Genomic DNA, 27,887 nt, shown 5'->3' with positions numbered 1-27,887 from the left:
GCCGGAAGGTTTTCTTCTTAGGTCAATCTTAGTGATTCAGGTGTGACATCAGTACCTTAGATGTGTCGTCTGAACAGTGGCCCAGCACAGAGAGAACCTGTTTTGGCAGGATTAGGCTATTCACGGCCTGGAGTTTGATCCAGAATCTGTAATGATTGGTAAGATCAAGGAGAGGTCTGTGTTGTGGGAATTTTTTGTTGTGGCTGATTCTTGTATTACTTACAAACCAACACAAGAGGGTGGTGTTTACATAGCAAAGCAGCTCATGAGCTGTGTGGTGAAGAAAAGCATGTCTCATACAGCCTCTTTCTGTGTTTCCCTATTTATTTCTCTGTCTCAGGCAGAGTTCAGTGCCATATAAGTAGACTCTTGCAAGAATGAGATAATCACATTGGACATTTCTTCTGGTGGGCAGAGAAGGCTGAGAACCTCTTTTGTGATCACTTAGCACAAAAATTTAACGTCTGTTAGAACCACTCATACACTAGATTTTGTGCTACATGAAAAACAATGCTCAAAATATTTTTTTCTAAATGGAAGTTCTTTTTCTAAATGGAAAGCAGAGACTACTGCAGTAGTCAAGATGAGCATGATGGTTACTTCATAGTGTCAGCATAAATCTAATATATGCATGTATGCTGATCAGAATGCTTTCTTTATACTTTTGGGGCAGGACATTTTGCAAAATTACAAAAAACACAGTATCTGTAACAGGAGAACATGTTGTTTTTCTTTTTTTTATTTAAAACGACTCTTAATAAGGAACAAACATACTCTGGTGTGAGAAGAGTGCTGAAAAAAGAAAAAAAAGACAAAGTAAGTACACTGTCAATTTACTTAAGTCTCCCAAATACTCATCTTCAAGTCTGATAGCTCTAAAACAGTCTTAAGATCAGTGGCAGATAGGTAAGGGTACAGATCTTAGGTGTGTTGACTGCTAAAACCATTCTCATGAAGCAGGAAGAAAGTGTGCATCTTTTGTGGGTCCTAGTGCTGAGAGGCAGGGTTGGAAGCCCCATAATAAGAACATGTTAATTCTACTGAGCCCTTTGGCAGAAATCCCCACAAGTAAGAGGAAATAGCCCTAGAATGCACCAGAAGGAGAGGAAGAAAATGAGTGGGTGTATGGGTGGAGATGCAAATGGTTGTTCCCTGTGGAGCATGGGAACTCTCCTGACTGATCTGTCCTGCTGGATGCTTGAGCAACATTTCTTACCCTTACCAAGCAAGACAGGGTTGGTTGCACCATCAGCAAATGAAGGTTAAAACCCTCTGAGGCTACTGGGGCTCTGGAAAACCTCTCTGTTATTCCCAGCTATGTAATGGGTGGCACGCAGAGTCAGCCCTGAACCAGTCTTGTAAAGTGATATGAAGGGCAATTTTATTGCTGGAGGTGTAAGGCAGTGTCATTCCTTTCAGAAGTAGTGTGAGGCTTTCTTTATAATAGATTGGTAGAGTCACTGGCATCTTTCTGCAGTCTTACCTGTGTGGAAGGCTGCAACAGCAGAGGGGATCTATCTTGCCCTTTGACAGGATCAGAGATTCTCTATCCCTTCTCTGCAGTTCTGAGAGTAACAGAGAAGTAGAGTTCCTCCTTGTAAAAGGGTGCAAAACCTCCTTGGAGATGAGTGCCTCCTAGACAGCTGGCTACCTCCCTTGATTTGGAATGACAAACTGTAGAAATACTTGGCACTAGAAAAGCAAAGGTTTCACCACACCCACATTTTCACTGGTGCCTCACCTGCCACAGGTATGTGCATTCAATTTCAACTAAAAATACCTCAATGGGTTGGAGGGGCAGGAAGGAGATTCTTACTGTGACTATGCCATGAGGGTTTGGTCAGAGGGTGTTTGTATAACTCAAGTGGAATAGGGAGTGTCTGAAGATATATTTGGTCAAAACAGAATTTGTAGCTAGGCTAAATCTGTAGCTGATCTAATGAAACATGAGGGGAAAAGAATGGAGCGAGACCTGTCTTTCTTTGCATTAAAGTTCAGAAAATACCAGCACTGGTATGTGTGTGGCTGCATACTTTTGTACAACAACTGATGGCAGTGTGTTTGTTCAGTCAGGAGGACTCTTGAGGGGCAGTTCTGAAGCACGCCTCTCCGCACAGCAGGAAGCTGAAGTGGAGGATTAACTTCAGTGTGACGTAAGGTAAGATTGGGCTAACACAACCTCTCATTTTTTTGCGGCTGAAACTCAACTGAAGTTTCGACAAAAGCTGTGGTTTTGAAAGATGTTCAGTGGGGATGTTTGTGTTTTGAAACTATTCTGCACATCCATAATAAGTCCATAACGAGAAGGTGATTGTTTATATACTTGTAATATGTATTTTAAATAATGTTTTGTAGTCTTGATTTTTAATACTGCATAGGTGGCTACCTCAGGCAGTAAAGAATGGGGATATAGTGGCTTTCATTTAAATCATCTAGAGCTAGGACAATCCTTTGGAGGGGAGGAGTAAAATTAAACATTGATGTCAGTGTCAATAATTGACTTCAAGTGTGGATAGCAGTCTTTGCAATCACACAGTGGTCCAGAGCAGAAGTTGGGCTTAGTTGTCCTGTCTGAAATGGATTGGGCCATCTCAGTTCCCCAGTGCCATGCACCTGCTACCCAGGGGCTGCAAGGGAAGACATGGGCAGGAAAGCACAACTGGGAACCAGGATGGGGAATCCAGGGTGCTTTTTTTTGCTTGTTGTTGTTGTTGTTGTGGTGGTGGTGGTAGCAGCCTGAGCATGAGTCTGCTTAAAATAATAATGAAGAACACAGCCTGTCCTAAGGACCTGGCAGCCCACCTTTCCCCCGCCCCGAAAAAGTAGAGATCACCAAGAGGGAGAGCTTAGTATGATGACTTTCTAGAAACACATTAACTTGTGCTGAGAAGAGGCTCAGTTTAGGAGGGAACTCGCACAGTAAGAAGTGATTTGGAATCTGGAGGACCTTAGTTTACAAAGCAGGTCTGAAATTAGTAAACATTCCTAGGTTAGCCAAGCACCGAAGTAGGAAAATATCCAATGTACTTAAAAGCCCTTGGAAGTATTTAAGAAGGAATGGAATTGATAGCATGACCTGTGAAAGACACAGGCATGTACCAAGTATTTTGATGTTGTATAAATGTGAAGTTGTGGTTTGCTTGCAATGGCATGTGAGGAGCTTCTGTAAACATTCAAGTGAGCAATTCTTGTAAATTTTGCAAAGCAAATGCTGTAAAAATCCAACTTCGGTGCCAGAAGTAGTCAATGTAGTCATTCTGAATTTTTACTGCTCTTGCTTATGCACTTACCAGTAGAGTTTTTGAGGAAAAGAATTGTCACTGTGTAAACATGAATCAGAATGAGTTTCTGATGGGTTAACTCTCTTAGAGAAAAAAAAAAAGTTAAGACTCTTTCTTAGTCTTCAGATGGCTTTTTTTTTTTCCTGATCAGACTATGAAAACTCCTTCTGAATAACAATATTTAAAACGGAGAGCTAAGGAAGTTTCATTCCTCTCGCACCTAAGAAATGGGAATTGTTGCTTGCTCTCTGGCCCAGGGATGAATACAGCCATGACTCCAGTGCTCTGTCTCTTCCTGAGGACCCTTCAGGAATGGGAACTTGGGATGATGACAATAGCACTTTGTCTCAGCTTCCAACGCCCACCCAGGACACAGGTACATGCCTTCCTGAACATGATAATCAAGTATATATCATGTTTCACGGTAGGATGCATGTTGGACTGAGCCAACGTCATGCCCAGTTGTGCAATAGGAGACAGTGGCACTCTGCAGTCTTCAGCTATTGACATTGTAGGTCCTTGGGGAAGGGTGGATGCCCTTGGAGCTTGTTCAGAGCTTTTTCAGGGAAGCATCTAGAAGCCTGAAGCTGTGTTTACTAGAGGTTAACACAGGGTAATTTTGCATGCCCAAAGGGAAGAGAACTATTTTCATCTTTGCCTTCTCTGCTGGAGGATCCTCATTGTTGCAGAGATGTACATGCTGCTCTGTTGCCTCTCCCTAAAACAAAGTCTAGGGGTAGAAATCTGTCAAAATTTTCTGCCTTCCCTTGGGCTTGGTGGTTGCTAAGGGTTTTGGAGGAAAGGGAAGGCAATGTGGGCTTTCTGTGCAAAAAGGGGGAAATGTTTTGTCTTCCATTCAAGTCCTAGCAAAGGCAGGAAAAGAACCCTGTTGACAGGCCTCTCGCAGAGACTGTTCCATCTGTCCATCACTTCCATCTCCCTATTTGATATTATCAAGGAAGGCTTTTTTTTTTTTGGCAAGATTCCTATTTGGACTGACTTAAGTCCCCTTTAATCCTCCTCAGGACTTTCACCCACAAAACACATATCTGTGTAAAGAAAGGCAAATAGCAAAAGTTGCTCTGCAAGTTGTCTGTCTGAGGTAGAGGGAGGTTACCTTATAAGGTTGAATTGCTTGGGTTGGGCTGGCTTTCCAGAAGAAAATGATTCCTTTGTGTGATTCTTCTTGTACATCTGCTCCACCCCATGAACAGGACTTAAAATGAAATTTACTCCAGCTACTCTGCCTCTATCTCATTCAGAGGATGACTTTTTGAAGATCCATCCTCTAAATGCCAGGCTACCTCCCATCTTTGAAAATACCAGCACTGCTTTTACAGGTCAGATGCTGTCACCTGGTCTGGTTGATGAACAGCTCTTTGTGATTAGTGAGGAATCTACCTCTCCATCAGGGTTGTGTTAAGCTGATGGAAAGAGAATTGTTGGAATTGCTGTTACTGGTCTTGGTCTTGTATTTGCATGGACTGTTTGTGAGTGTGTGCCTGCCGTGTTCCTTTGAAAATCCTATAGCAGACAGTTGTGAGTCTCTTGAATTCAGTAGAAGCAGGAGATGTAGAGGAAGATGTGGCTAGTGCAGGGCCCTGTTAGCCTTCTTCTGTTGATAAACCTGTTGTGCAATGGGAAGGCAGCTTGCTGGAGGGCATAATATCAAGGAAATCTTTAAGTGTCTTTATTTCTGTATCTTACACAGTAAATAAGGCTTTCTTTTTTCTGTTTGTGCTTTTGTGTGTGTGGTGTTTGTTTGGTTTTTTTCTTTAAAGGCAACAAAACTAATTGCTCTGTTCTTTCTGGAGAGGAAGGCAGAGCCTCTGAACCAGCAGTGTTCACTCGTCCTGTGCCAAGCCGGACACACAGATAAAAACTTCGAGAGCTCTCCTCCTTTGCCATGTTCTTTAACCACTCCTGCTGGGGCCAGGGCAGCCTCCTGGTGAAAGCCATGTCAGCCCTTTGCTTCTCTGGTCACCTGAGAACTACAGAACCGTGTATTACCAATTGACATGAGTAGCACAGAAAATGCACAGGGGGTAGATGCTTTTCTGCCTCAAAGAGTTTGTGGCTCAACATCCAAAAATATGCTGATGTCTTTGCAGTAGTTATTGGCATGTGAATATATAGGGATAAAGAGGAGGACTAATGGGGGGGGAAGTCCCTCTACAGCTGAACAATGGGTTGCAGAAAGGTGTTATCTCCCTTCGTGGGGAAAGACTTTTGACAAGTACAGATCTAAAGCAAACCATGGCTGGGTGACCTTGCCTTAAAGTGGCTTCTGTGATCTGGACTCTCATCTCCTTGGCCTTCGCAGTGGTGGGACAAATATGTCAATTTCTGCCTGCTTTGCCTAAAGTGAGATAACTGCACCAGAAGCTGTGCTGAGCCTTAAAATGAATCGTGGGTAGAAGAAAACAGCTTGTGAGCTTGTGCTCTGGCCCAGGTCCTGCATAAGCTGGCAGGCTTTTCTCTGTGACTGAAGTGGGCAATGAGCTGAGCTCTGCAGCAGGAGCCAGGACTGCCTGACATACATGGCTGTACTGGTACAGCAGAGCAGGTTAGCCTGTCTGCTCAGCATGTCAGCAAAATTTTGCTGCCCAGGTAGGCAGAGTTTGCATCCTTCTTGCTCTTCTGCATTGTCTGCAGGATTGCATCATTCCCCAGTCCACTCCCATAATTTGATCAGATAAAAGTGACTGAGGGACTCCACTAACCTTTGGAAGCATTCAGTGACAGAGATCTTGGGGCAGCGATGCCTGCAGGGGCATGTAGCTGGGAGCCACCTCTCCTGTGTCTGAGGGAGAGGGAATCTCCCTGCATGGCCTGGTGTAGGGGACCCCTTCCGCCCACGAGTGCCTTGGTGCAGCCTCCCTTCCTGCCTTCAGGCCTCTGTATGGACTGACTTATTCCTTTGGAAGCATCACCCAAGGCCTCCCTTCATATACTTAACTGGCAACACTGTGCTCAACTCCTGCAGCTGGCACAGGCCTGCTGACTTCTGCCGAGATCCTCCCCGAGCAAGATTTCCTTGTGCTTAGCATGCCCCAGGATGTGTTGTATTATTAACCTTCCATTATTCGGTGCTTGTTTTGGGATGTCTCATCTTCTCCCCAAACCTTTAGCCATTCCTACATGTCTGATTCCCAGCCTTCACCAAGTAGGTCTCGTGCATGCATCCCCCTTTCTAAACACCTTCTGCACTCTGCCCTGCTCACCTCTCCCCATCCTCGCCCCACCAAGCAGCCTGCAACCAGGTCCCTAAACAGCACGAAGGCTGGTTCTTTGCTTTGCTGTTCATGCTGCACTGCAATATGGTCCTGCAGGCTCTTCTCCTGGCTGATGGACAGGTGTCTGCCCAAGCTGTTTGCTTCCAGTGCTGTCTTCCTTGTGTTTTTCAGAGTGCAGGGGAGATATGAACTTCTTCAGCAGTTCACACGTAGCTCTGCTAGACTTGATGGCATTTTAGGAGGCACATCTGTGCTTTGAAGCCTCTTGCCAGAGGAGGCTACTACAGCCCCTGTGCAGGTGGAGATCCCTCCATTGCACACCCGCAGGCATATCCCACCTCAGCCATTCATGGACTGACTGGGATCTGCATTCACAGATGCTCTAGAACAGGGATATCAAACTCATTTTCACCGGGGGCCACATCAGCCTCGCAGTTGCCTTCAAAGGGCCAAATGTAATTTTAGGACTGTATAAATGTAACTAGTCCTACAAAGCAATGAAGTAAATGATAGAAAGCAGTGGAGATTCTGCTGGGCGATATGGGCAAGTCTCTCGTTGCTTAATATTGTAGGACTGCTTGTTAGGAAGAGATGGTTCATTTATGTTCAACAATTTATTTCAACTCAATTAATTGTATTTGTCTTAAGTCCTTTTGATGAGTATAGAGAAGGATGATTAGATCTATGGCAAACCTGGACTATGATACATTGTAACCAGTAACAGACTCAACAATGTCATTTCTCTGCTTGATGATTATAAATGAGTAGTTAGGAAAGTCAGATTTCAATTGGCCAGCGGCGGTTTTAACCATGTGTAAATCTAGATTAACCACTCCGGAGATTGGGGATTATCAACTGTTACATAATAGCAGACATTTTTTTTAATTGGAACAGGACTGTAACAGATGCTCTGTTTGCTAAAGAAGCCAGACAGTCATGTAATCCATCCAGAATGAGTGTTTTGTTTGGCAGAATCATGCACGTGGATTGCCACTTTCCTTTGTCTTTACCACTAGTAAAACCACACTGCTGATCAGACAGGTGAATCATTATAGGTTGGATTTAGTTCTTGTTTGGGTTGTCAGGTAAGAACTGAAGTTGACTAAGTTCAGTTTCAGTTCAACACAGCTTCAGATCTACTGTGTCTGTTCAGTTCTGGTTGAGGAAAAGCTAACCCCAATGTAATGTAAGATCTTATGGTAACTTCAACCCCTATGTATGTCACGGCCCTGTAACTTGATAAAGCCCTTGGAGCTACCAATAACATTGCTCAAATCCATAGCAAATCTGAGATCCCTTCATTCACATACAGCATAGGCACCTTTTTTTTTTTCTTTTTTCAAGAATATACCTTAGCTTATCCCACACATGATGGGATGTGCTGTGTGCCAAGCAGAAAGTCACAGCCCAAATTTGCAGTGGTTCCCTTTGCCTTTTAAAATGTAAGCACAAAGGCAATGAATTTTCTGTCTGATTAAATGAACCTCCCTGCAGGTCCTGGAGATGGGGTATTGTGTGCTTGCTGAAATGTAGTGGCACTGTCTGGTGCCCAGCAGTTGCTAGGTTTTACCCTGGGGTGAGATTCGGTCTGCAGCCAGGGATTCCTGGAAAAAGCATTTTATAGCCTTTTTGGGAGAGCTGCTTATGTGCCAGTTGGTATTTTGTTACTGCAAATGAATGTCTGTTATGGCAGTTTAATAATGAACAAAGAAGGGATTATCAGGCAATACAACAACCCGGCAAGTGGAGAAGAACCTGCTGTGGGGAGGCTGAAGCTTTCCTTTGCCATGTCATGCACACACCAAGAGCCATCTCTCATCTCCGAAGCTTTCCTGGGTTGCTCATATGATTAGCTGAAGCTGTGTTTGCATTTCTGAAGAGGTTAATTGGCAATTAAACCCTTCCCTGGGTCATGGCTGTCACTTAGGGGGTATCACTTTTGTTTACCAAGCAAAACAGCCAGGGCTGCTGGGTCTGGAGAGCAGCAGGGAGCACAGGGCCTTCCCATGGGAGAGCTTGCTGGTCATTCCCACCCAGGGACCAGCTAAGTGGGAGGAAAAGAGCACAGCAGGGACAGAAAGGGGCTCCTTAGGTTGAGGTTACTGGTCCAAATTGAAGCACAGGCTTTCTTTCCATACTGCAAGACAGAAGCTTTGTAAAACTCCTTCCTTCCAACCAAGTCCTCGCCATTTGGCTAGTAACAACGGCTGCACATTGATGTTCTTCCCCCTAGCTTGTCAGGAAGGTTGGAAGAAAAATGAGAAACTTGGCAATCAGCTTTATTTTCTGTATAGTTCAGACCTTACCTCCTCCCAGCACAGCATCCAGGCTGGAAGTTTCTGGAGTACAGAAGCTTCTACTTCGCATTTGACAGTGTAATGCTCTTTTCTAACCCAGCATCGCTGCTTGTTTAGATCCGTGCAAACATGGCAAGTTTACAGTATCTTTAGTGGCCATCAAATGAGATGGCAGATGTCCCCACAGTCCTATCTGAAATCACGAGGGAAGTTAAATGAAGGTGTGAGGTGAGACAGAGGAATTATCCCAGCAGCAGATCAAGAGAGACTTTGAGTCTTACCAGCTGGTCTGAATCATCAGTGGAAATTTCCATTTGAACTTTCAATAGAATAATGGATTTTTGGTTATAGGAACGAGGAAAAGTATGTGTGTGTGTTCATCTGTATATATGTGACTGTGTTTATGACTGCATATTTGAAGAGTTATTTTTTCTGTGCATTAATCAGAAGACTTAAAACAGTAAGAGTAGGAATTTTATGCACAGGCTGCATTTTCCAGTCAACTCTCCCTTTGAGATTTCCACTCTTTATTGCGATAGAATTAAAGAGAAAATAATGAAATGGATTACATTACAGCTTCAGTTCTCAAGTACTTAATCTCCCTGGCTAGGATTCAAACCTATGGCCTCAAGTGCTCCATCTTTAGAAAGCGCACCCAGTCAACTAGACAGCATTTAAAGAGTGCAGATCTTTCAAATCTGGCTTCACAAAGAAAGCAGAGGTGTCCTATCTCAGTGCAGCATGTGCTAAACATCCTGCAGTGAATTTTCTGTGGAAAACCATTTTCAGTAGTGCTCCTGGCTTGCCCTCTCTCTCTCTCTCTCTCAACCTGCCTGGCTACCACTTCCACCAATTCACAACTTGCACGTCCTGCATTTTTAACTAGTTTTAATAGATATTGCAACAGAGGCAAAAGCCTGGCAGGCAGTGCATGGCTGGGTGCGGCCAGGCTGCCGTGTGTGCGTGCATGCACACAAGTATGCGTGTTTGTGTGTGGTTATGTGCCCACCCAGATCTGGCAGAAACTGCAGAGAGAGGCATCAATTTACAGAAGCAAGCAGCTGGAGCAGGAATGCTATCAGACTTCTTAAACACACCCATTTAAATTTCTGCCTTAGTCAAGCAGATAGAATAAGGCACTGTTTTCCCCCTCTTTTCCCTAAGTACAGGTATTTGAATGTGTATCATTATGTCATAGATTTTTATGCTGCTTAACTACCAGATGCAGCAGGCGTACACCAAATGGACATTGTTATGTCCCTTAGGGAGCTTAATGTCACTGGTGAAGTTTGAGACGTCATCAAGCGTCAGTTGTGATGAGCAGGTACAACAGGAGGAAACTCAAAAGACCTTCATGTTGATGCAACAACTGATTGCTGCTGGCAAGTATTGCACTGGGAGAATTGCTCAAGAAAGGATTTTGGTGGGAGAAGTGAAGAGCTTAACTGCAGTCCTGAGCCTCTAGTGAGACAGTATCAGGATACTTATGTGCCTGTGTTGTCCTTGAAATTAGAAGAGTAACCCATTCACCTTAATGTACATGATGGAAGGAGTGGCAGAAGGAGGCCTGTATGTGTTTTCTTGTGCCAAGTGAAAGAAAGGTACCCAGTAATGTGCTGGCCTCTTATGTGGAGGACACCAAGTTCTCTTGCCCAGGCAGTGCCATAACCTCCACCCAGCTTGAGGGTCCTAGGCTACCACCTGCATTCCTCCTGCTGTGGTGGGACCCACTGCCATCTGTGCATGCCTGAGGAGTGCCTGACCTCCAGGCTCCCAGGGCACACCATCTACCTGTGCCAGAAACCAAGTGCTTCCAGGCTGCTGCTGTCTGCAGAGCAATTCCCATGGCTCCTGGGTTGCCAAAGGGAGGAGAGACTTGAGGATTTGAGTGAAAAGGCATTTTGTGCATGCTGAAAGCATGGCCCTAGCCCTACCCTGGTGAAACACATATTCTGTTTTATTCCCATCCCATCTTTGAATGTTTACAAGGCTGCATCAGCCTTTTTGGCACATGTACACTGAACTGGGGAAGGTAGCATGGGCTGAGATGGGGCTCCCCTCACGGTTGCTGACATGAGGGCTTGGGCTGCCCTGAAAGTCATCTGAGGAGTTTTATGGTTATATATAATCACGGTCAAGCAACAAACTTTATCTAGGGTGAACTAGCAAGCAGAACTGAGGCATTGGCTCTATAAACCCTTTATATTTATAACCTGGCAACTATTACTCACTGGCATTTCTGCCAGGTCAGCATTGGTATGGCACTTCCAGCAGTCTCCAGCTCAGTCCTAAAAGAATACAGATGATCTCTCCTGAAATCACAGGGATGCACAGACTATAATGCCCATGGCTGCTGGGAAAAGGCTGTGTCTGTGGCTAGAGGCCCCCACCTCTATCTGCCTGAGCTTTGCCACCAAGCACCTGACACCCCAGAAGAGGAAACTCTGCAGAAGAAAAGTTCCTTCTCCCAGGCGTGTAGTAAGACATTCGTTTATCAGGGCTAGCACCAAAGCCTTGTGTGTTATCTTGTTCCTTAGTTACATTTCCTTGAAGCTTGACTGGGTTTCCCAGGGACCTACGTGGTTCCTCAGCAGTTCTCCAACTCCAAGAGGTGACACTGGGATTTGTGGCACCCAGAGATCAAGAGCTTCGTGCTTTGGGGACTTCTTCTAAACTGCAAGAAAATATTCAGGAGTAATAGACTGTGAATTCAATTACTTGACCTTACCTTACAATTATTCCTTATATTTTTCTCCCCCACCACCCATTTACTTCAAAAAAGCTCACAGCATCGATTAATGATTAGCCTTGGTTGGATAACACACATTGACCAAAATTGCTGGCTGATGCTAAGCCATAGTTCTGCAGTCAGTAGCAGATTTGGGTACAGCCATATTGTTCAATAGGGTGTGTCTGATTAAGATTAAATATGTAAATACAATTGTATTTTTGATAATTTAGCCAGGACAGACAATATTGAGTTTATGCCAGCTTTTATGCTGTGTGGCGAGACAGATCTGTACCAACATGAAGCTTGTTGATAAAAAAGAAAACAAAATCTATGAACGCTCTTTTTTTTTTTTTTTTTTTTTTTTTTCCTGGTGAAGTCTGAAAGGGAGGAGTGATTTATGTTGGATCTCAGCTTTGCTTTGTGTCATTGCAGTGGTGTTTGATCCAGGAGCAGTACAGCAAAATTTTCTGTATCAATGAGCAGGGAGTTTTTGTGTGCAACCTGATTCCCAGGAATGTTTCTTGCACAGCAGCAGTCCTCTGCAGAGCTTCTTACCCAAGGCGCTGCCGGCAGGAGAAATCAGCCTCAGACTTCAGGGCAGGATGGCTGACTCGGAACATCTATTGCCAGCAGCCACCCATGCAAGAGGGAGCCTAATCCTCTCTCGGCAAAAATCTCAGCCATTCTTCTCAACCCTGCAGTGTGGAGTGGAAGAGGAGAGAAAAAGGAAAACTGCTCCAGGTGCAGTGGGCAAGCAATACTGAAAGGAACACCATTAGAGGCCAGGCAAGGGTACCAAAACAAGGACTGGCACACAGGGAAAGCAAAAGTTGGCTCCTCTTAGAGAGACTTACAGCAAAGCACTCCATCAGCTTTCACCAGCTAAAGATGCCACCAGACATCCCCTCTCTCCTAAATCATTTCCCCAGCTTTGGGGTCAGCCTTGCTGGGAGAGCGGAAATGTAGGTTCTCCTGGATCTCCCTTGGCATGTGTTCCTTTCTGGGGGTATCAAGCAACACCTCCACCACTTGGTATGTTTTCAGATCCCTTGTTTCCTGAGAGTTATGCATTTATCCACAAACGCCTTTGTACGTACAATACCCACTCATCCGTCAGTACAACTTGCTACTCTAGGAACACATCAGCATGAAAGCAGGTGAGGTTAATGCCATAAAGGAAGATTGGAACCTTTTTAGCTGCTCTGGTAGGTGGATAGGCACAGGATACCTCCAGGAAACTACATCTAGAGGAATTGCTCAGTTGTCATATCAGCATGCTGTTGAAAGCCCTAAAGGAGGTGATAAATCTGTTTCTTTTTATCTTGCTCACAGCCTTCAAGAGCTCCAGTTTTGTTACATGAAGAAAGCTCTTCCTAAACAAAGTGTTCCACAGCCACAGGTGCTCTTAGCTGTTCTCCACTTATTTCTGCCTGTTCTTGCTCCAGCTTCCACACTTGTGCAGTATGAAAGACAGAGTGACGCCTGCCCCTGTGGCATAGGAGCAAGTCTAAGGCATGAACTCAGGACAGTTTTGGCAGGTGCTCCAGGAGCCACACCCTGTCCCTGGGTTTCCAGGTACTAGGCTGGCTGTACCTGGGACTGCATACAGAAATTATCCCATTTGCAGTACAGCAGAACAGTGTGCTCCTAGTGGAGGACCAGGGAGCCTATTTCCGTTACATTTCCAGAAGCAGGGTCTTCTCACCAATTAGAGATGCTCTGGCAAATAATTCACAGATTTTAAGGTCTCTTTTTATAGGACATACTCCGAAGCACTAATTTCAATATTTTAACAAGTCTTCTTGCCCTTGTCTTGCCCAAATCTCTCCACCTCCTGGTAAATAATCACTCTGTAACAGAAATAACGGCGTTTAGGAGCCAGGAAGAGAAAGGGGTTGACCAAAACCTACACATTTGAAGAAGGAATCTTCCTTGGGAGGCAGCAATCAGCAGTCCCTGGCAAAGAAGCACATCACTGTTACATACTGGAAATATTTATTTAGCTCCTGAGAATGAAAATGGCAGGGAGCACTGCATGCAGTTTAGAAGAGCTAATGGCTGCAGAGACAAGTAACAGCTCTGAAGGACACCAGTATGAAAGTTTTTTTGCAGGTTTTTTTAGAAAACATTTACTTTTTGCTTCCACACCTTTCATTTCTAACGGATAAGGATTTGACTCTTAGATGGGGTTTTTGCTAATCCTTGGATACATGATTTCAGAACCAGAACACAGGGGATTCAGGGACAGGGCTCCAAGGAGAAAGCCCAGTGCTATGCAAAGGTGCCACATGTCCCTTTCCAGAAATGACACCCCCTGCCTTTGTCTTTGCTCCTCTCTAAGGCAGAGGTGCTCCAAGCCAGCTGCCTGGACTGTGGACCCATCACCTCTGTGCAAGGTTGTTTCCAAGGGTGTCATAATGTTTATACCTGAACGGATCAAAAGATGGAGGAAATGGATGGGGCAGGACAGGGTGGAGGCTGCTGTAATGTTAGCTCAGTATGACTGTGATAAGTGCTGGCAGGGGGCATTTTTCAGGAAGCAAGGCTGTTCTCGTGTTGCCAATGTACTGCACAGGTAGCTAAGCAGAAGGAATGACACAAGCATATTCATGACGCAGCCAATATCAGTGACCAAAAATAAACACGTTCCAGAGTACCAAGCACTGTCTCTCCCCAGGCATCTATTTGCTTTATTACTTGGCTTAATAAAAAATACTAAGCCCCTGAACCTCACAGACATGCTCTCTCCCCCAGATCTGGCTGAGCTGAGAGGGGCTGCAGTGCTCTGCCCTTTGCTGGAGGCTCAGCCCTGCAACAGTGGTTCCAGTGTTGCAGGACTGGCCGATGACACCGTGGGCAGCACTGGGCATTGGCATCCCACAGGAGAGAACAGGGCCAGGCAATGCCAGTAACAAGAAGAGGAAAGGAGCAGAGCTGACACAAAGGGAGAGTCCAGCCCTCCTCCTCCACCTCATCCTGCTGCCTGAGGACTGGAAGGGGAGGTGTGGGTACTTGCTGCCCGAAGGCATCAGTCCCTGCTGCCATCCCTGCCTCTCCTTGTCAGCCATAGCCACTGCTCCTTCCCATTCACCAGCAGCCAGTTTGCCTGTCTGGGGGTGTGGTATGGCCAAAGCAAGCTTCTTTGCTACCAACAGCCTCCCACCCAAAGGAACTGCCAACGTTATCAGCATTTTGCTACTGGACTGTGTTGAATTTATTTTGGAGACTTGCTACACAATTCAGCTGACAAGTGTAAAGATCTGTATCTGAATTCATTATCTTGTCACCCTTCACCTCTGTTGGAGAGAAACAGGTAACTTCTCAGGTGTGATTTGGTCTGTCATGAAGCAAGTCAACTGCAACTCCACTGGAAGTGCCTCTTTCCACCAACTATAGTGGAAATCCAGGTAACTGCCTCTGATGAAGAAACTCTGCTCTGTACCCTATTTCCCTGAAAACAAGACCTACCCCAAAAATAAGCCCTAGCATGATTTTTCAGGATTTTTGAGGTTGCTCGAAATATAAGCTCTACTCCAAAAATAAGCCCTAGTTACAGTTCATTTAAAAAGTCAATTTAAATACTGTCCAGGCAGCTATACATGTAAACAATTAAGCATCTATTGGAGAAAAAATTGTATAAGAGCCTGTCTTATTTTCAGGAAAGCAGGGTAGATACCTAGGAGTCAATTCAATTGCCCACACATTGGTGCCTAGGACCATTTGAGATCCTCTGGGTTATTCAGTGTGAGCTGATGCCCCAGAAGGGTAGTTTCCCACAGCTCTTGTATTCTATATGCCATCTGTGTGCTGATGAATGAGCTACAGTACCTTCAATGGACTATTTGTCTATGCTGATGCATCAGAATGAAGTCCATGTGGTGGACACCTACATTTAGGTACCTACATATAAGATGGGCATCTCAGCTCTGAAATATCCAGTGGAGATTCAGCACTCAGTCCATTTAATCTTGCAAAGGTGATTTGAGATGCCTGAGGGTATCCAAAACATCTGCACAGGACTGCCAGATCTGATACAGGAGGTGTGGGAGACCTATGTGCTCCTGGAGTGGTCCCTGGAAGCTGAGAAGGATGCCCTGTGGCATCACTATATGCCGATATACAAGCAACTAAGGTGAGGATCCTGGCAATCTAGACAACCACACCTGGGAGCACTGCAATGCACACAAAAATAGGCACCTGCATCAAATCAGATGCGACAGTCCTTCCAGCTTTTTGGCTGCTTGGGAGCTGAGATACCATCTCACATTCAGACATCTAAATCTAGGTGACTCTATCTGCAAATTTCATCTCATACCTAAAGTGAGATGGCAGTTGTGTCCCCTTTCTGGTGTGATCTTCATGCTGTTTATACTCACCCATGTAGACTAGCAATTTTTCTCCACCCTTCAGCATAGCATGAGGGCCACAGTTGCCATTTCTCAGCCTGCCTACCATGAGTCATCAGCACTTGGGCTCCTAAGTCACTTGGGATTTTTTTCTTTTTAATGTAACCCCATGTATTAGTCTTTTGAAAGTACAGGTTGTGTTCGATGACTGATTCTCAAGGATTTCTCAGGCATTCTGGAAAATGTCAGTGTTACTCTTCTTATCTTTTCTTCTTTTCCCCTCCCCCAAACCTGATATAATTTGACACACTGCCTTCCATGGAGTTTTGTATGTCTCTGTAAATGCAGGGAAGTAGCTGGCAGTCCATAATGTGCTCTGACAAGATGCAAATTGGCTGTCAATGACCAATGACCTTTGAAAGCTTCTTTGGATGTCTTCCTAGACAAGCTGGATCCCACCGAGCTGGTGCTGAACTCCTCTCCATCACTCCTTCTTTCCTCCTCTCATTTTTCACAGTTGCCTCTTTCTTGGCTGGGTTATTAAGCCTGGGACCTACTTTAAATTAAGATTAATTTAATGTAAAGAAACCTGGCATGTCCCTTCCTGAGAGGCCTCAGGATTTTACACGGAAATGAAAGTAGGAAGGACATGAGGAACTGTCCTAGGGCTCAGCCTGGCCCACCCTGCAGTGACTGCACCGAGCGTTTCCTTTCAATGAGCCACTCATCCCCACAGGCCCTCATGTGCTTCTAGGGGCTGTGCAAGAGAGGACTTTCTTGCATGTGTTTTGTGGCAGTCTCCACATGTGACATTCAAAAGGGATCAGCACCCAGAAATAAGCTAGGGGCCCTAAAACCAAACCAAACCAAACCAAACCAAGAAGCAAGCAAACAAAAAAATTTAACATGTAGAAAAGACAACCATGGGCAGTCAGACCTCAGCACAGGCATGTACAGCTGCTCCCCTGGTTTTGGGAAGGAGCACAACCTCCACGGGGTGGGAGAGATTCCCAGGCTTAGGGGCTGTGTGTAGGGACTGAGTGCTTTGTGTGGATAGGGCCTGATGTTAATTCCTTCATCAGAGTAATAAAATACTCCCAGTGAGTAATATTTAAAATATCAGATGGAGTCATGAACACATTCGAGGTACAGGGACTTTGGATGGGATTGCACCAATAGGTGTGTCAGGCCAGAGGCACAAACAATGAAGAGCAAGGGGGAATTTGTCATGGCCTTCATTCATTAACCATTTGGGCCAGCAATTTGGACTGACTCAGTGCTCACGAGCAGACAGAACTGCGCCAGAACAGAGCAGGGCTGGTCTGAGCCAGACACCAGGAAAGACAAACTGCCCTTTTCAGGAAAGGAGCCCCAGCGCCCATCGAGAGCCCTGAGGCAACTGTCTCTGGAGCCAGGCTTGCAGCTGCTCTCGCTCCAGGTGTTGTGGAACCGTTTGCATGCCACAACCTTCCACTTAGCAAGCAGTCATCTGGCAAGAAAGCATGCAAAGAGACAAAAGGCTTGGAGCAGGGAGGGGACACACTGCTATTCATAGCCACAGTCCCCACCCACAGGTGCCAGGAGTCAGACAAGGGGAGCATCTTATCAGGTGCTTGGCTGAGCAGCGTTCAATCCATCTCACCCCAGAGCTGCGACAGGCAGCAGCTCCATCTCCACCCCGAGGCAGGGGTGAGTGCCCTGCTGACATCAGGAGGCCTTACTTCATTTCCTGACGCCGGGTCTGTATTTTCATAACCGTGTCCTGTTGGAGAGGAGAGGAGAGGCGGTGGAACTGGAATAGGCGTGCTCAGCCACACCTCCTCGCTCCTCCAGCTGTTAAAGCTCCCAAGGAGGCCAAGCGCAGGGCTGCTGCTTGGCTGAGGTTAACAGGAGCGGAGGTGACTGTGTTACTGGTGCACTGGGAAGTTGCCTCTTCTAGCCGGAGTCTCCCTGCTGCCTTCTCCGGGCAGGACCCAGAAAGGTAATTCAAGGCAATGTCCTACAGCATCCAGGGCGGACCTGCGTTCTATAGCTGGGGTGGGATGGTGTGCAGGACCACACCTCTCTGGGGGGTGGGAGAGCAGGGGCATGGGGTGCCACAGCGAACAGAGACAGCCTCCCACCCTTGACCCTAACATAGAATTTCCAACTGGAGCTGGGGGAGTTACAGCAGACTTTCTTGGGAAATGATTAGAAATTTGTTCCTGGATGGGTATATTTTATGCACAAGTATTAATGAGAAAGGAGGCACAGACTGGAGGGAGAAGACTCATCACTACAGCGAGAACTGTGATTTGGGGTGAGCTGTGATGTGGACCCAGCAGTAGTGAAGTGACTGTGGCACAGGTTCCCTTGCACAGACTGTGGAGCCCCTTGGAAATCCCAGACCCTTGTGCAGGTGCTGAATGAGCAAACTCAGCTTCTGGGGGGCAACACTCACCCAGGAGACAAGGCAGAGACTGTTCATGCCTCACAGGCCATCTACCCTGGAAAAAAAGAAAAGGGGCTAAAAATCAGCACAAGTGGCCCAGTTTTCCAAGGTGGCAATGTTCTTTCCACCCTGTTTGTTCCGAGGGCCATGGCAGCTGACTGGGTGTCAAGTACCGCTTGCAGTAAGCACCCAAAACTATGGGTGTGCTCTGTGCTGCCCTGAGGTCTCAGGCTGGCTCTCCACCTGCCCCAACAGCAGGTTGTATCTCCCAGAGCTGTGAATAGATAAGCTTATCTGATCAACAGTAAATTTCTGTGATTGAAATTGTAGCATTTTCTCTCCAGATTTTCAGAAAGGTTTGTTATTTATTACTCACAAATGTCCAGGTAACTGTCAGTTATTTGTACGAGAGATCATAAATCCCTAAAATGTTGTGAACGATGATTTGCAAAAACTCCCACATGTGTTGTTCACCAATTCCATTCTTTTCATCAGAGTCCGGAGTTCCTGCATATTTGCATAATTCATGTTTTATTGTAGACAGCTTTTTGAATAGCTGCACATCTCCTTTTACACAGTGAGGTTACAAGCTGGAAAAATACTCCAACATTTATAAGCAGGTCACATTGAAGCATATGTGGGGCTGAGAGTGAGTCAGTGATATTTTCTCCCTTCATTCTTCCTTCGATTAGATCAACTGCCATTTATTGAAGACTCAATCTCTCCTCCCTGAAATCTAGGGTTTTAGAACCAACCTCATAACAGCAGTGTGTTGTTCTGGAGGGGGAAAGTGAAGGGAAATGGCATAATGAGCACTCAACACTGAATTTTGCAAGGGGAACTTTTTTCTTTGTATCTCAGAAAAGAAAGCACTTGATTTTCCAGTGTGGGTCACCATTAAGGCCAGATTCCCCCATGTTTCATGTCAATACTGTATTTAAACTCCTGTTTTGATAGACTTCAGAGACCTGAGACTAACTGAGCAATTTGGTACCTAGAAAGCAGTACCTGACCCCTGGGATCTAAACTCACTCAGTGCCTGAATAATGGGTCATGAAGTGCTCAACATGCTCATGTAGTGGTTTCTGCGCATGCTTCAGGCTCTCAGGGAAGTAGGCAACTTTATAACCCTTGGCGACAGGCAGAGCTCACCTAAACAGCCCTTTTATCCCCTGGCAAGACAGGCTTAAACCAGGCTTAGCACTGAACTTGTGACAAGAGAGCAGGAATGTGCTGGGTACATTAAAGACCTTGTCCACCCTTGACTTGTGGACTCCTCAAGCAGTAAGTTGGTGGTTACTTCTCATGCAATGAACAGCATTAGCTCTGACATATCAGGCCTCCAGCCAGCACACGGCAATATCTTGGGGAGGGGACCAAGATCTTTGAGATAGTTCTTATTGCCCAGCTGCCATGAAGAAGGAGGAATATGAGTGTGGGGCTCATGGTTGGTGGCCTATATTTGCTATTATTTTGGCATGAGAAGAGATATGCTGGAAGCGTCCATGTTAGTTATCTGCAGAGTAGAAGACAGTTAAAGTTCCCCTTCATTCATACCCATAAACCAAAGGCAAGAGTGTTTCAGAGAAAGTAATAGAGGAAAAAGAAACACAGTAATGAGTTTCCTGTTCTGCATTGCTCATCTCTGAACCTCACTGGTACGAGGTACTGATGTTGTTTGAACTTGCCAAAAGAGTGTAAGCTGTATTATGACTAACAGCTGCTCTTGTATCAAAAAAGTGACAAGGCAGCTCAGTCTCTGTGCTGCAGGGCATCAAGCTAAGGCTTGTGAAAGCACTTCACCTTCTTCCTGCTCCCCACTCTCCTACAACATTGCACAACCCCAGGCATGGTGTAGAGGACATACAAGATGGATGGCCTCCTGCTGAGGGGCTTGGCTTGCCCTTGACTGAGAGCCAATGCCACATAAGAGGATGGCTCTGCTCCCACCTCCTGATGTCCTTAGCACTGTGGTGTCCTTGCCCAGTGAGGTGGGGATGGACATCTATCCAACCTCTCTTTCCCCTCTGCTGGCAGCACCCAAGTGGTTGATATGACAGCCTGTGTCTTTTCTTCTTCTACAGTTTTGGTGAAACATTTCACAGGGAGGTTGTTCAAGAAGGCAAGAGGATGACGACAACAATGTCGCCTCCCCAAGGCTGCGGCAACATCAGCGCTGACTATTACCTGCTCTGTGATGTGGAGGCGGCTTGGGGGATTGTCCTGGAGTCACTGGCTGCAGCTGGTGTCCTCGTCACCATTTTCCTCATCTGCTCGCTCTTCTTTCTCATCTGTAAAGTCCAAGACAACAGCAAGCGGCACATGATCTCCATCTATTTCTTTTTTCTCTTAGGCACACTCGGCATTTTTGGTCTCACTTTTGCCTTCATCATTAAACTCAATACCAGGACTGGCCCCACTCGCTTCTTCCTCTTTGGAGTCATCTTTGCTCTCTGCTTCTCATGCCTCCTCACCCATGCCTTCAACCTCAACAAACTAGTGAGAGGAAGAAAGCCCTTCTCCTGGCTGATGTTGCTGCTCCTCATTGTTTCTTTTGCCATGGTACAAGTTGTGATCAGCATTGAGTACTTAGTCACCATGCTAGTAAGCCGGGGAGACACATTTCTGGATATGTCTGCAGAGGAGATCAACAAAGACTTTGTCATGCTTTTGATCTATGTGCTCTTCTTGATGGCTCTGACCTTCTTGGTTTGCATGTTCACATTCTGTGGCTCATACAAAAGGTGGAAGAGGCATGGAGCACACATCTTTGTCACTATCCTGTTCTCCATTGCCATTTGGGTAGTGTGGATCACTATGCTCATAAAAGGCAACAGAGTTTTAAATAATCCTAGCTGGGACGATCCTGTTGTGGCCATTGCTCTGGTGTCCAATGGATGGATCTTCCTGATAATGTATATCATCCCTGAAATTTGTTTCCTCACTGCCCCTCTGAAGCTGGAGGACTACCCTCCAGAAAATGACTTTTGCCAACCCAAGCTCATAAAGCAGACAACTGGAGTTGACAATCGTGCCTACACCCAAGATGAAATTGTGCAAGGTATGATGAAGTGAACAACACCACTGTCCCCCAGCCCTAGGCACTCATGCACCACTCGTGAGCTAAAAGGGTTAGAAGGGCTACAGGAAAAGATTTGAAGATAATGGATAATTTAGAGGTAGGAAAAAGTTTCAGACTGATGGAAAAATGCAAGTTAAAATGAATCTTCAGACAGGAGGGAAAAGAGTTAGAAGAAATGCAAAAGCTGAAGATGTGTAGGAGGAGTGACTGAGTAAGAGACTTATTGGGTGTCAGGGCTGAGACATAACTCCTTATGATTCTGTTATGGCTAGAAAGTCCATATAGAAATTCAGGAGTTTTTTGTTCCTCTCTTAGCAATGCTTCAGCTCTTCAGACCTCTCCAGGTTATACCTTGGAGACTATTTCTTTTAGTTCTGATCTGGATCCCATTATCCATTAAAAAATAAATTCATCATCCAAAAAGGAGGCAAGGAGGTCTTAAGTTTCAGTATGAGTTTCATGCCTACTTGAACAAAGCAAAATGTTCTATCAGTTAAGGCTTCCCAAAGCTATGGGTAGGAGATGTGGCCACACTCCCCATGGATCTGCTGCTAAGATCACATTTGTCCCCTGGAGTCAAACCTTCAGGTTTGTAAGAGAATAGCTGAGGAAGGCTGTGCTTTCCCAGGGGATAAGCCAGAGGGGGTCTTGTGCATGCACGTGGGAGAGATTTGGCCAGTGATGATGACAGTATTTGTGAGGCACCAGAAGGTGTCCAAACTCCAAGGCCACCCACATCTTGTTATTTACAATACTATTAATTCCTGCTTTCATAAGGAAATACTTAATAAGTCACCTATCTATGGATTTTAACCCATTCCTGCCTGTATATTGCATAAAGTTTGGTCAGTCTAAAAGCAGCCCCTAATGTAGCCACGGGCCCTTTGAGTCTCCATTGTCATGGTATTTCCAAGCTAGAATATAACACCAACTCACTAACTTTTCCCCTCTCTTGTCTCGTGACCCAGGAGACACTGGAGATCTCAGCTACAACCCATACTCTTCTCACTTTCCGATGAAGGTAAGTTCACCCCCCCCATCACCTGTTTCACCACATGTAGGCTATTTTTCAGGTGCTGAAGGGAAGGAGAAGGGGCAAAGACAGATGGACCTAGAGCAGGCTCTGTGGAGGCAGGCAGGTGCTTCTCATGGAGCTTGGTGATACCATGACACATGTTCATGGAGGCACCTGTGGCTGGGAGGAGCTGTGACATGTCCAGGGACATGGGGAGGAAAGAGGGACCCAAGGCAAAGTCTGAGGTTGTGGTTTTCAATATTCTGGATTTGATATAATGTAAGAAGTCCTCTCTTTGGGCACAGTTTCTGTAGCAGACTATGCCCTCCCCTCAGGAGATCATGCTCCTTTCCCCAGCCCATGCCCTGAATGTATTCCCACCAGCAGCCACTGGAAGTTGCAGTGCAGATCCAGTGTGGGCAGTATGAGTGTCCCTATGTCCATTCACCAATCTTCCTTCAGACCAGAGCCTAGCCAGATCTAGTAGCTCACATCATGTCCCCACATGTTCACTGGTGACATGTCTCCATGACTGGTTTGTTCTGCCAGGATCCTTTTCCACAGCCCATTGTTCACATCATTCTCAGGAAACCTTCAGCTCTGTTTCTCCCTCCCCTCCTTTTTTTTTTTTTTTTTTTTTTTTTTTTTTAAGATCTATTGTATTGCTTCTGTCCAGTTTTGAAAGGTAAAAACTTTCTTGCTTCCTTTTCAGAACATCGAACCCCAAAATAATTTCTCCATCCCTCGGCCCAAGGCCCGGACAAGCCCATACCATGACTACACTGGTGGGAAAGGCCCCATGTAGCAGCTCTACTGGGAGCAGAGATTAAGCCCCTGTCAGCAGAGGCGTGGGGAATGGGCCATGTGGCGACAAGTGACTTGATGCTACAGAAGAGACAGAGTCAGACCCAAGATGGCAATGCTGATGATAAGGAGAGGAGTCCTCTTTTCCCTGCACAGGCATCTTTGTAGCCCCCTCTTATTTGTCAAACACAGCTTTCAGACACTGCTCTGGCCATCCTGTCCCTGCTAACCCAATTACTCCAATGGATGGAGCTCATCTCTTCTGACAGAGGAACGTGCTAGGAAGAGCCTGTCCTGGCCTATTTTCAGCAGGAATGCTGTAGGGCTAGAGCAGCAAGAAGATCATCAGCTGGACCTGTGACTGGCTCTACCCCAGCCAGGACTTGCTTTGATCAGCTTGTGGGGATGCCTGCGCCCCATGTCTGACAGGAGAAATGGCAGGAGCAGAAGCATCAGCCCTACACATCCCTGCTCCTGCCTACCCGTGAACACATCTCAGGTATGACCAAGGATGCCCTTATCTATCCACTGTTACTGTTGTGCCCACTCCCAGCCCTGCCTGGCTCTCTCTCAGAGATCAGTGGAGAAGAGACAGAGAGAGATAGAGAAAGCAAGATTATTCTTTTTTCTTCTTCATGTTCACTTCCAACCCCTTCCTCATTGCCTAGAGACCATAGTGGAGAGCAGGAAAAAAAATTAACCACATAAAAATATCTACACCTGTTTACCCTGACACACTTTCTGATTTGCACTCTAGCATCAGACTCCCTCTGAGCTCCAGCTCTTGACCATGTGCCCCAAGTGAGCTCCCTGGGGAGCTCAACCCCAAAATACCTCCCTCCCCACCCCTGCCACACCAGGCTGTGGGTCCCTGCAGACAAAACCTCTTTGATGCAGCTGCTTGCAATAGCCTGGTGGGATTTAACCCTATGCGCCTTGGAGCTCTGCCTACTCCCGAGTGTATCTGTGATATCAATACGAACATTTCCCAAGCAGCCAGGTTACGGAGGGTGGACACCCTTGTTCCCAGGAGTGTGCGAGCGTGAGCAAGTGCATGTGTGTGTGTGTGTCTGCACGGTGTGGACTGCACCCTGGTGATGAGCAACAAATCTGCAGAGCTGAATCATTCTGTAGCCTGCTTTGCACTTAGTAAATAGCTTTCCGTGATATTTCATATATAAATACATCGAGTTCTCCAAGTGCGTGTGTATGGTACACCAGCGTCTGACACAGCTATGTATTTATTTAGTACTTTGTATGTAGAATATTTAATTAATAAAAACCCAAACAGTCTGACTAGGAGAGACACATGTTCTTCCTTGGGAACGTGATGGTGGGGTGACAGCAACAGCTCTCCATGGGTTGGAGTGGGCCACCTGGGAGACTGCAGCTGGGGGAGAAATGGCAAAGAGCTGGCTTCTTTGAAGCTGTCACTGTGGACCAGAGATCAGCTGCCTAAGGGTGCAGAAGAGGGTTAGTAGCTTCTCCGTGCTACTGTTCTTGAATAAAGAAAGCTGATTCAATGTTAGAAGTGCTTAAGAAATGAAGAAATATAAACCCAAGCCACAGCAAGCAAATGCAGGAAGAAGGATGTCTCTGCATCTGACTGTGTTTGCTGCATCTGTATTCCTGTATTTATTTGCTTGTGTCTTGCTGGGTACTTGCATAACCAAGAATAGGAAAGGAGCTTATAGGTATTTAATTCAGCTTGTAAAAACATGTCTTTCTGATGTTCTGAACACATGTAATTTTTATTTGAAAGTAGAAACAATATCAAAGCAAAATAATGATTATGATGATAATTTTTTAAACCATATTTTTTAATGAGGCTTCCATTTTAGAGGTTTCCTCTCCCATGAGTTTTTACATGGTATGATATGCTACCACATATGGGTTCTCCTGGCAAGCAAACCCCCTTCCTCAGGCACAGTGTTGACTAGAATATGCCAGGCCGGGCCTCCTCCACTCTGCCTACCAGTGCTGAAGGGCAACACAGAGACATTTTGGTCTTCTGAATCCTTTGGCATGAGAAAGAGCCCTCCTAGGCATTGGTTTGGCATGTGCCATAGGACATCTTGCCTTTTTCTAGTAAATTTGAGGTGGAAACTCTGCTTACCTTCCTCACCCCTCTGCCTACACAGTTCCACATGTGTAACACAGAGGATGGGAGAGAAAACTCAGGGGTATTATTGTAAAATTGAGAGCAGATTGGGAAGGGGCTATGTGAAGGCACGATGCAAGTTGTTGACTTGCAGACTGAAGGTAGGAGGGATGTGCTTGAAACAATACCAGAATTTCAAGAAATTAGGTTTACAAGCAAATGCGGTACCATTGATGGCTTAAATGTAGCTAACGTCACAGGAGGAGCCAAAAATGTGTCAAATAAAACAAAGCCAGCTCGACTGCTTTAGTGGGGTCTGGTGGAGCGAAGGGAAAGGCTAACAAGAGAAATAAGAGCAAAGTGTGCTCTTACCATGTGTGTTTTCCACATCCCAGACACATACCAACTCCTTCATTGATGGCCACAGACCAGAAGGTTTCTCCCAAATGCACCTTGTCCCCAGAGGCAACTGAACTAGGAGGGCTGAGGGACACCGTATGCCCTCCCACCAATGCAGGGCATGGCTATTTTCCTGATTACTTGGTTGTTATGGTGCATGCTGCTCAGCAGAAAGTGAAAATCTCCTTCCATGGATTTACAGCGCCTTTTAGAGTATTTTTTTAAAGCTCTGTAATAACACAAATACTATTCTGCCCAGAGTTGTTTTACACTTATTCAATATTAAGGCAGTTTTGGGTGAGGGCTGATTTAAATGCCAAATTAAATACAAATTTCTGTGGAACTTGGCACTGACAGGAAAGGGGTGGTGCCACTCTGCAGGTTTCTCACACATCTGGAGATGCTTTTGGGAAAGCAGCAGTTTCCTCTTCCTTTACAACTGGACTTAAACCAAACCAGACAGATACTTAGTCACACATATACAGGTCCTGGGGAAATCCTAAACTGGTGGAGCCAGACCGGCCAGAATCAAAAGGAACAAGTGAGTGGAGGAGGCACAATGTTGCCTGATTTCTGTGCTGGTTTTGTTGTTGTTGTTGTTTTTCCTAAAATCTGCACACTGGAAGGCTAGTAAACCCTGTAAGGCTTGTGCCCACCCTTTCCTCTGCAAAGGGCTCCCTTGATGGTGGAGGCTGATGATCCACCGCCTGCAGGACCCTCCAGTTTCTCATCTTTCCCTAATCAAGGAGATCAGAGCACCAGAAATGCACACACTGGAGGACTGGCATGGAACACACCTGGATTATGAAAGCAGCCAGGATTACCAGGAGGCGGGATGAACTCAGATGAACTTCAGGTCCGGAATATCATGGGTAAAGGGCAAGGAAGCGCAGAGTCACAACTCGGACCTAAGGACTTTCAGGATCACCATCCTGCAGGCTTGCCAGGCCTGTAGGGTTCCATGCGCCCAACCAGGCATGGGCCTGAAGGGTGCAGTAAACCCTTGGGGCACAGCCCCAGGCCAGCAGTGCCAGGACCTGGCATGGGGAAGGACCTTGTTGCGTTCAAGTTCCAGATGCTCCCCAGCTTGATAAAAATGCTCCTCTTTTGGCAGCCAGCACCGGCTCCACCCTCCCCAAGCAAGGATCAGCCTCCCTTCCTGGTCACATGCTCCAGCCAGCCCCCAAATGTTTCAGTGGCTCCCCTGCCAGACTTGGTGCACTTGATCACGCTCTGTTGCAATGAGGTAGGCGCAAACTGGACACAATATTCCAGATATGGCCCCACAAGTGCTAAATAAAGGGGAATAACCACTTTCCACACCGTGCTGGCTTCACCCTTAGGCAGCCTGGTATGTGGTTGGTGTACATTGCAATGAGCACGCGTCTCTGGGCAGTGCCTTCTTCAGGTTCACTTTCCCCCGCACCAGTTACTCCTTTTGCCTCGGAGGAGCTTGTGTGGTTATAAATAGAAGGGACTGAACAATCCTGAGGTTCTGTCTCTAAGGCAGGTCATTTCTGGTAGGATCCAGAAACAGCACCCAAGGCCACTTGTGAGCTGAAGGCTGCTGCAGTAGCTGCCTCTCTCAGCAGGAGCCCTCAGAAAATAAGTCCAAGGGCCCCGGCCAACATTTAGCTGCTTTCTAGGGAGCTCTGAATGTAAAGTGGAGGTGTGCCTTGGCAGCAGCAAGCCCAGCCCTTGGGTACCAGCTGGTCTGCATCACGCTACACAGGCTGGGGTTGGTGACCTATTGGTGATCAGCTGCGCGCAATTAATCTGTGCCCTTACCAGACCACTCAAGCACAGGGTCTTGTCCCCCTCTGTCCCAAGGCAGTCTTTGCTGCTGCACTGAGCAACGCAGGACAGTGGCCATGGGAGTCTTTCCTGGGGGTTCCTGCCTCACTCCAGTCACCCTGGTCTCTGTGTGCCTGGGGCTTGTCCTGTCTCCTCTCCCTGCCTGCAGCACACCCACCCTTCTGCACCCAGGACTGTCCTATGTGGGATCCTCTCCCTCCTTAGCCAACATGCCCTGCCAGCCGCAGTTTCTAGGGAAACAGGTGTTTGCTTCGCCTTTGCTATGGTGATGAGTGAAACACCATGCTAGACACGAGTGCCATTTTCTACAAAAGCCTTTCTGAAGTGCCAGGTGTGGAGCAGGAGCTGC

At 46.2% G+C, this 27,887-nt stretch overlaps 1 protein-coding gene across 3 annotated transcripts; it reads left to right on the top strand.

The window, feature by feature from the left end:
- Window positions 1-35: 35 nt before the first annotated feature.
- On the top strand, window positions 36-24,480 carry LOC135999580 (retinoic acid-induced protein 3-like). 3 transcript variants are annotated; one of them, XM_065653146.1, is made up of 4 exons: window positions 36-2,158; window positions 20,407-21,383; window positions 22,373-22,425; window positions 23,132-24,480. In XM_065653146.1, the coding sequence occupies exons 2-4, from the start codon at window positions 20,453-20,455 to the stop codon at window positions 23,222-23,224; spliced, it is 1,077 nt and encodes a 358-aa protein (XP_065509218.1). In that variant the 5' UTR covers window positions 36-2,158; window positions 20,407-20,452; the 3' UTR covers window positions 23,225-24,480. The 3 variants fall into 3 exon arrangements, with proteins under 3 accessions (XP_065509218.1, XP_065509233.1, XP_065509225.1); XM_065653153.1 differs by lacking the exon at window positions 36-2,158 and adding an exon at window positions 3,486-3,657; XM_065653161.1 differs by lacking the exon at window positions 22,373-22,425 and having other exon boundaries at window positions 23,132-23,227.
- Window positions 24,481-27,887: the final 3,407 nt, after the last annotated feature.

Source organism: Caloenas nicobarica, chromosome 1 (genome assembly GCF_036013445.1).
Source record: "Caloenas nicobarica isolate bCalNic1 chromosome 1, bCalNic1.hap1, whole genome shotgun sequence".
Lineage (NCBI taxonomy): Eukaryota > Metazoa > Chordata > Aves > Columbiformes > Columbidae > Caloenas > Caloenas nicobarica.
The sequence above is the reverse complement of the archived record's forward strand: the minus strand, read 5'-3'. Positions and strand labels throughout refer to the sequence as shown.

What these genes read in the sequence shown, in the direction of transcription:
- LOC135999580 (XM_065653146.1), top strand. Translation starts at nt 20,453, where the DNA reads ATGACGACAACAATGTCGCCTCCCCAAGGCTGCGGCAACATCAGCGCT. An exon ending in CCAAGATGAAATTGTGCAAG is followed by an intron (nt 21,384 to 22,372) that starts GTATGATGAAGT and finishes CTCGTGACCCAG; the next exon opens with GAGACACTGGAGATCTCAGC. An exon ending in CTTCTCACTTTCCGATGAAG is followed by an intron (nt 22,426 to 23,131) that starts GTAAGTTCACCC and finishes CTTCCTTTTCAG; the next exon opens with AACATCGAACCCCAAAATAA.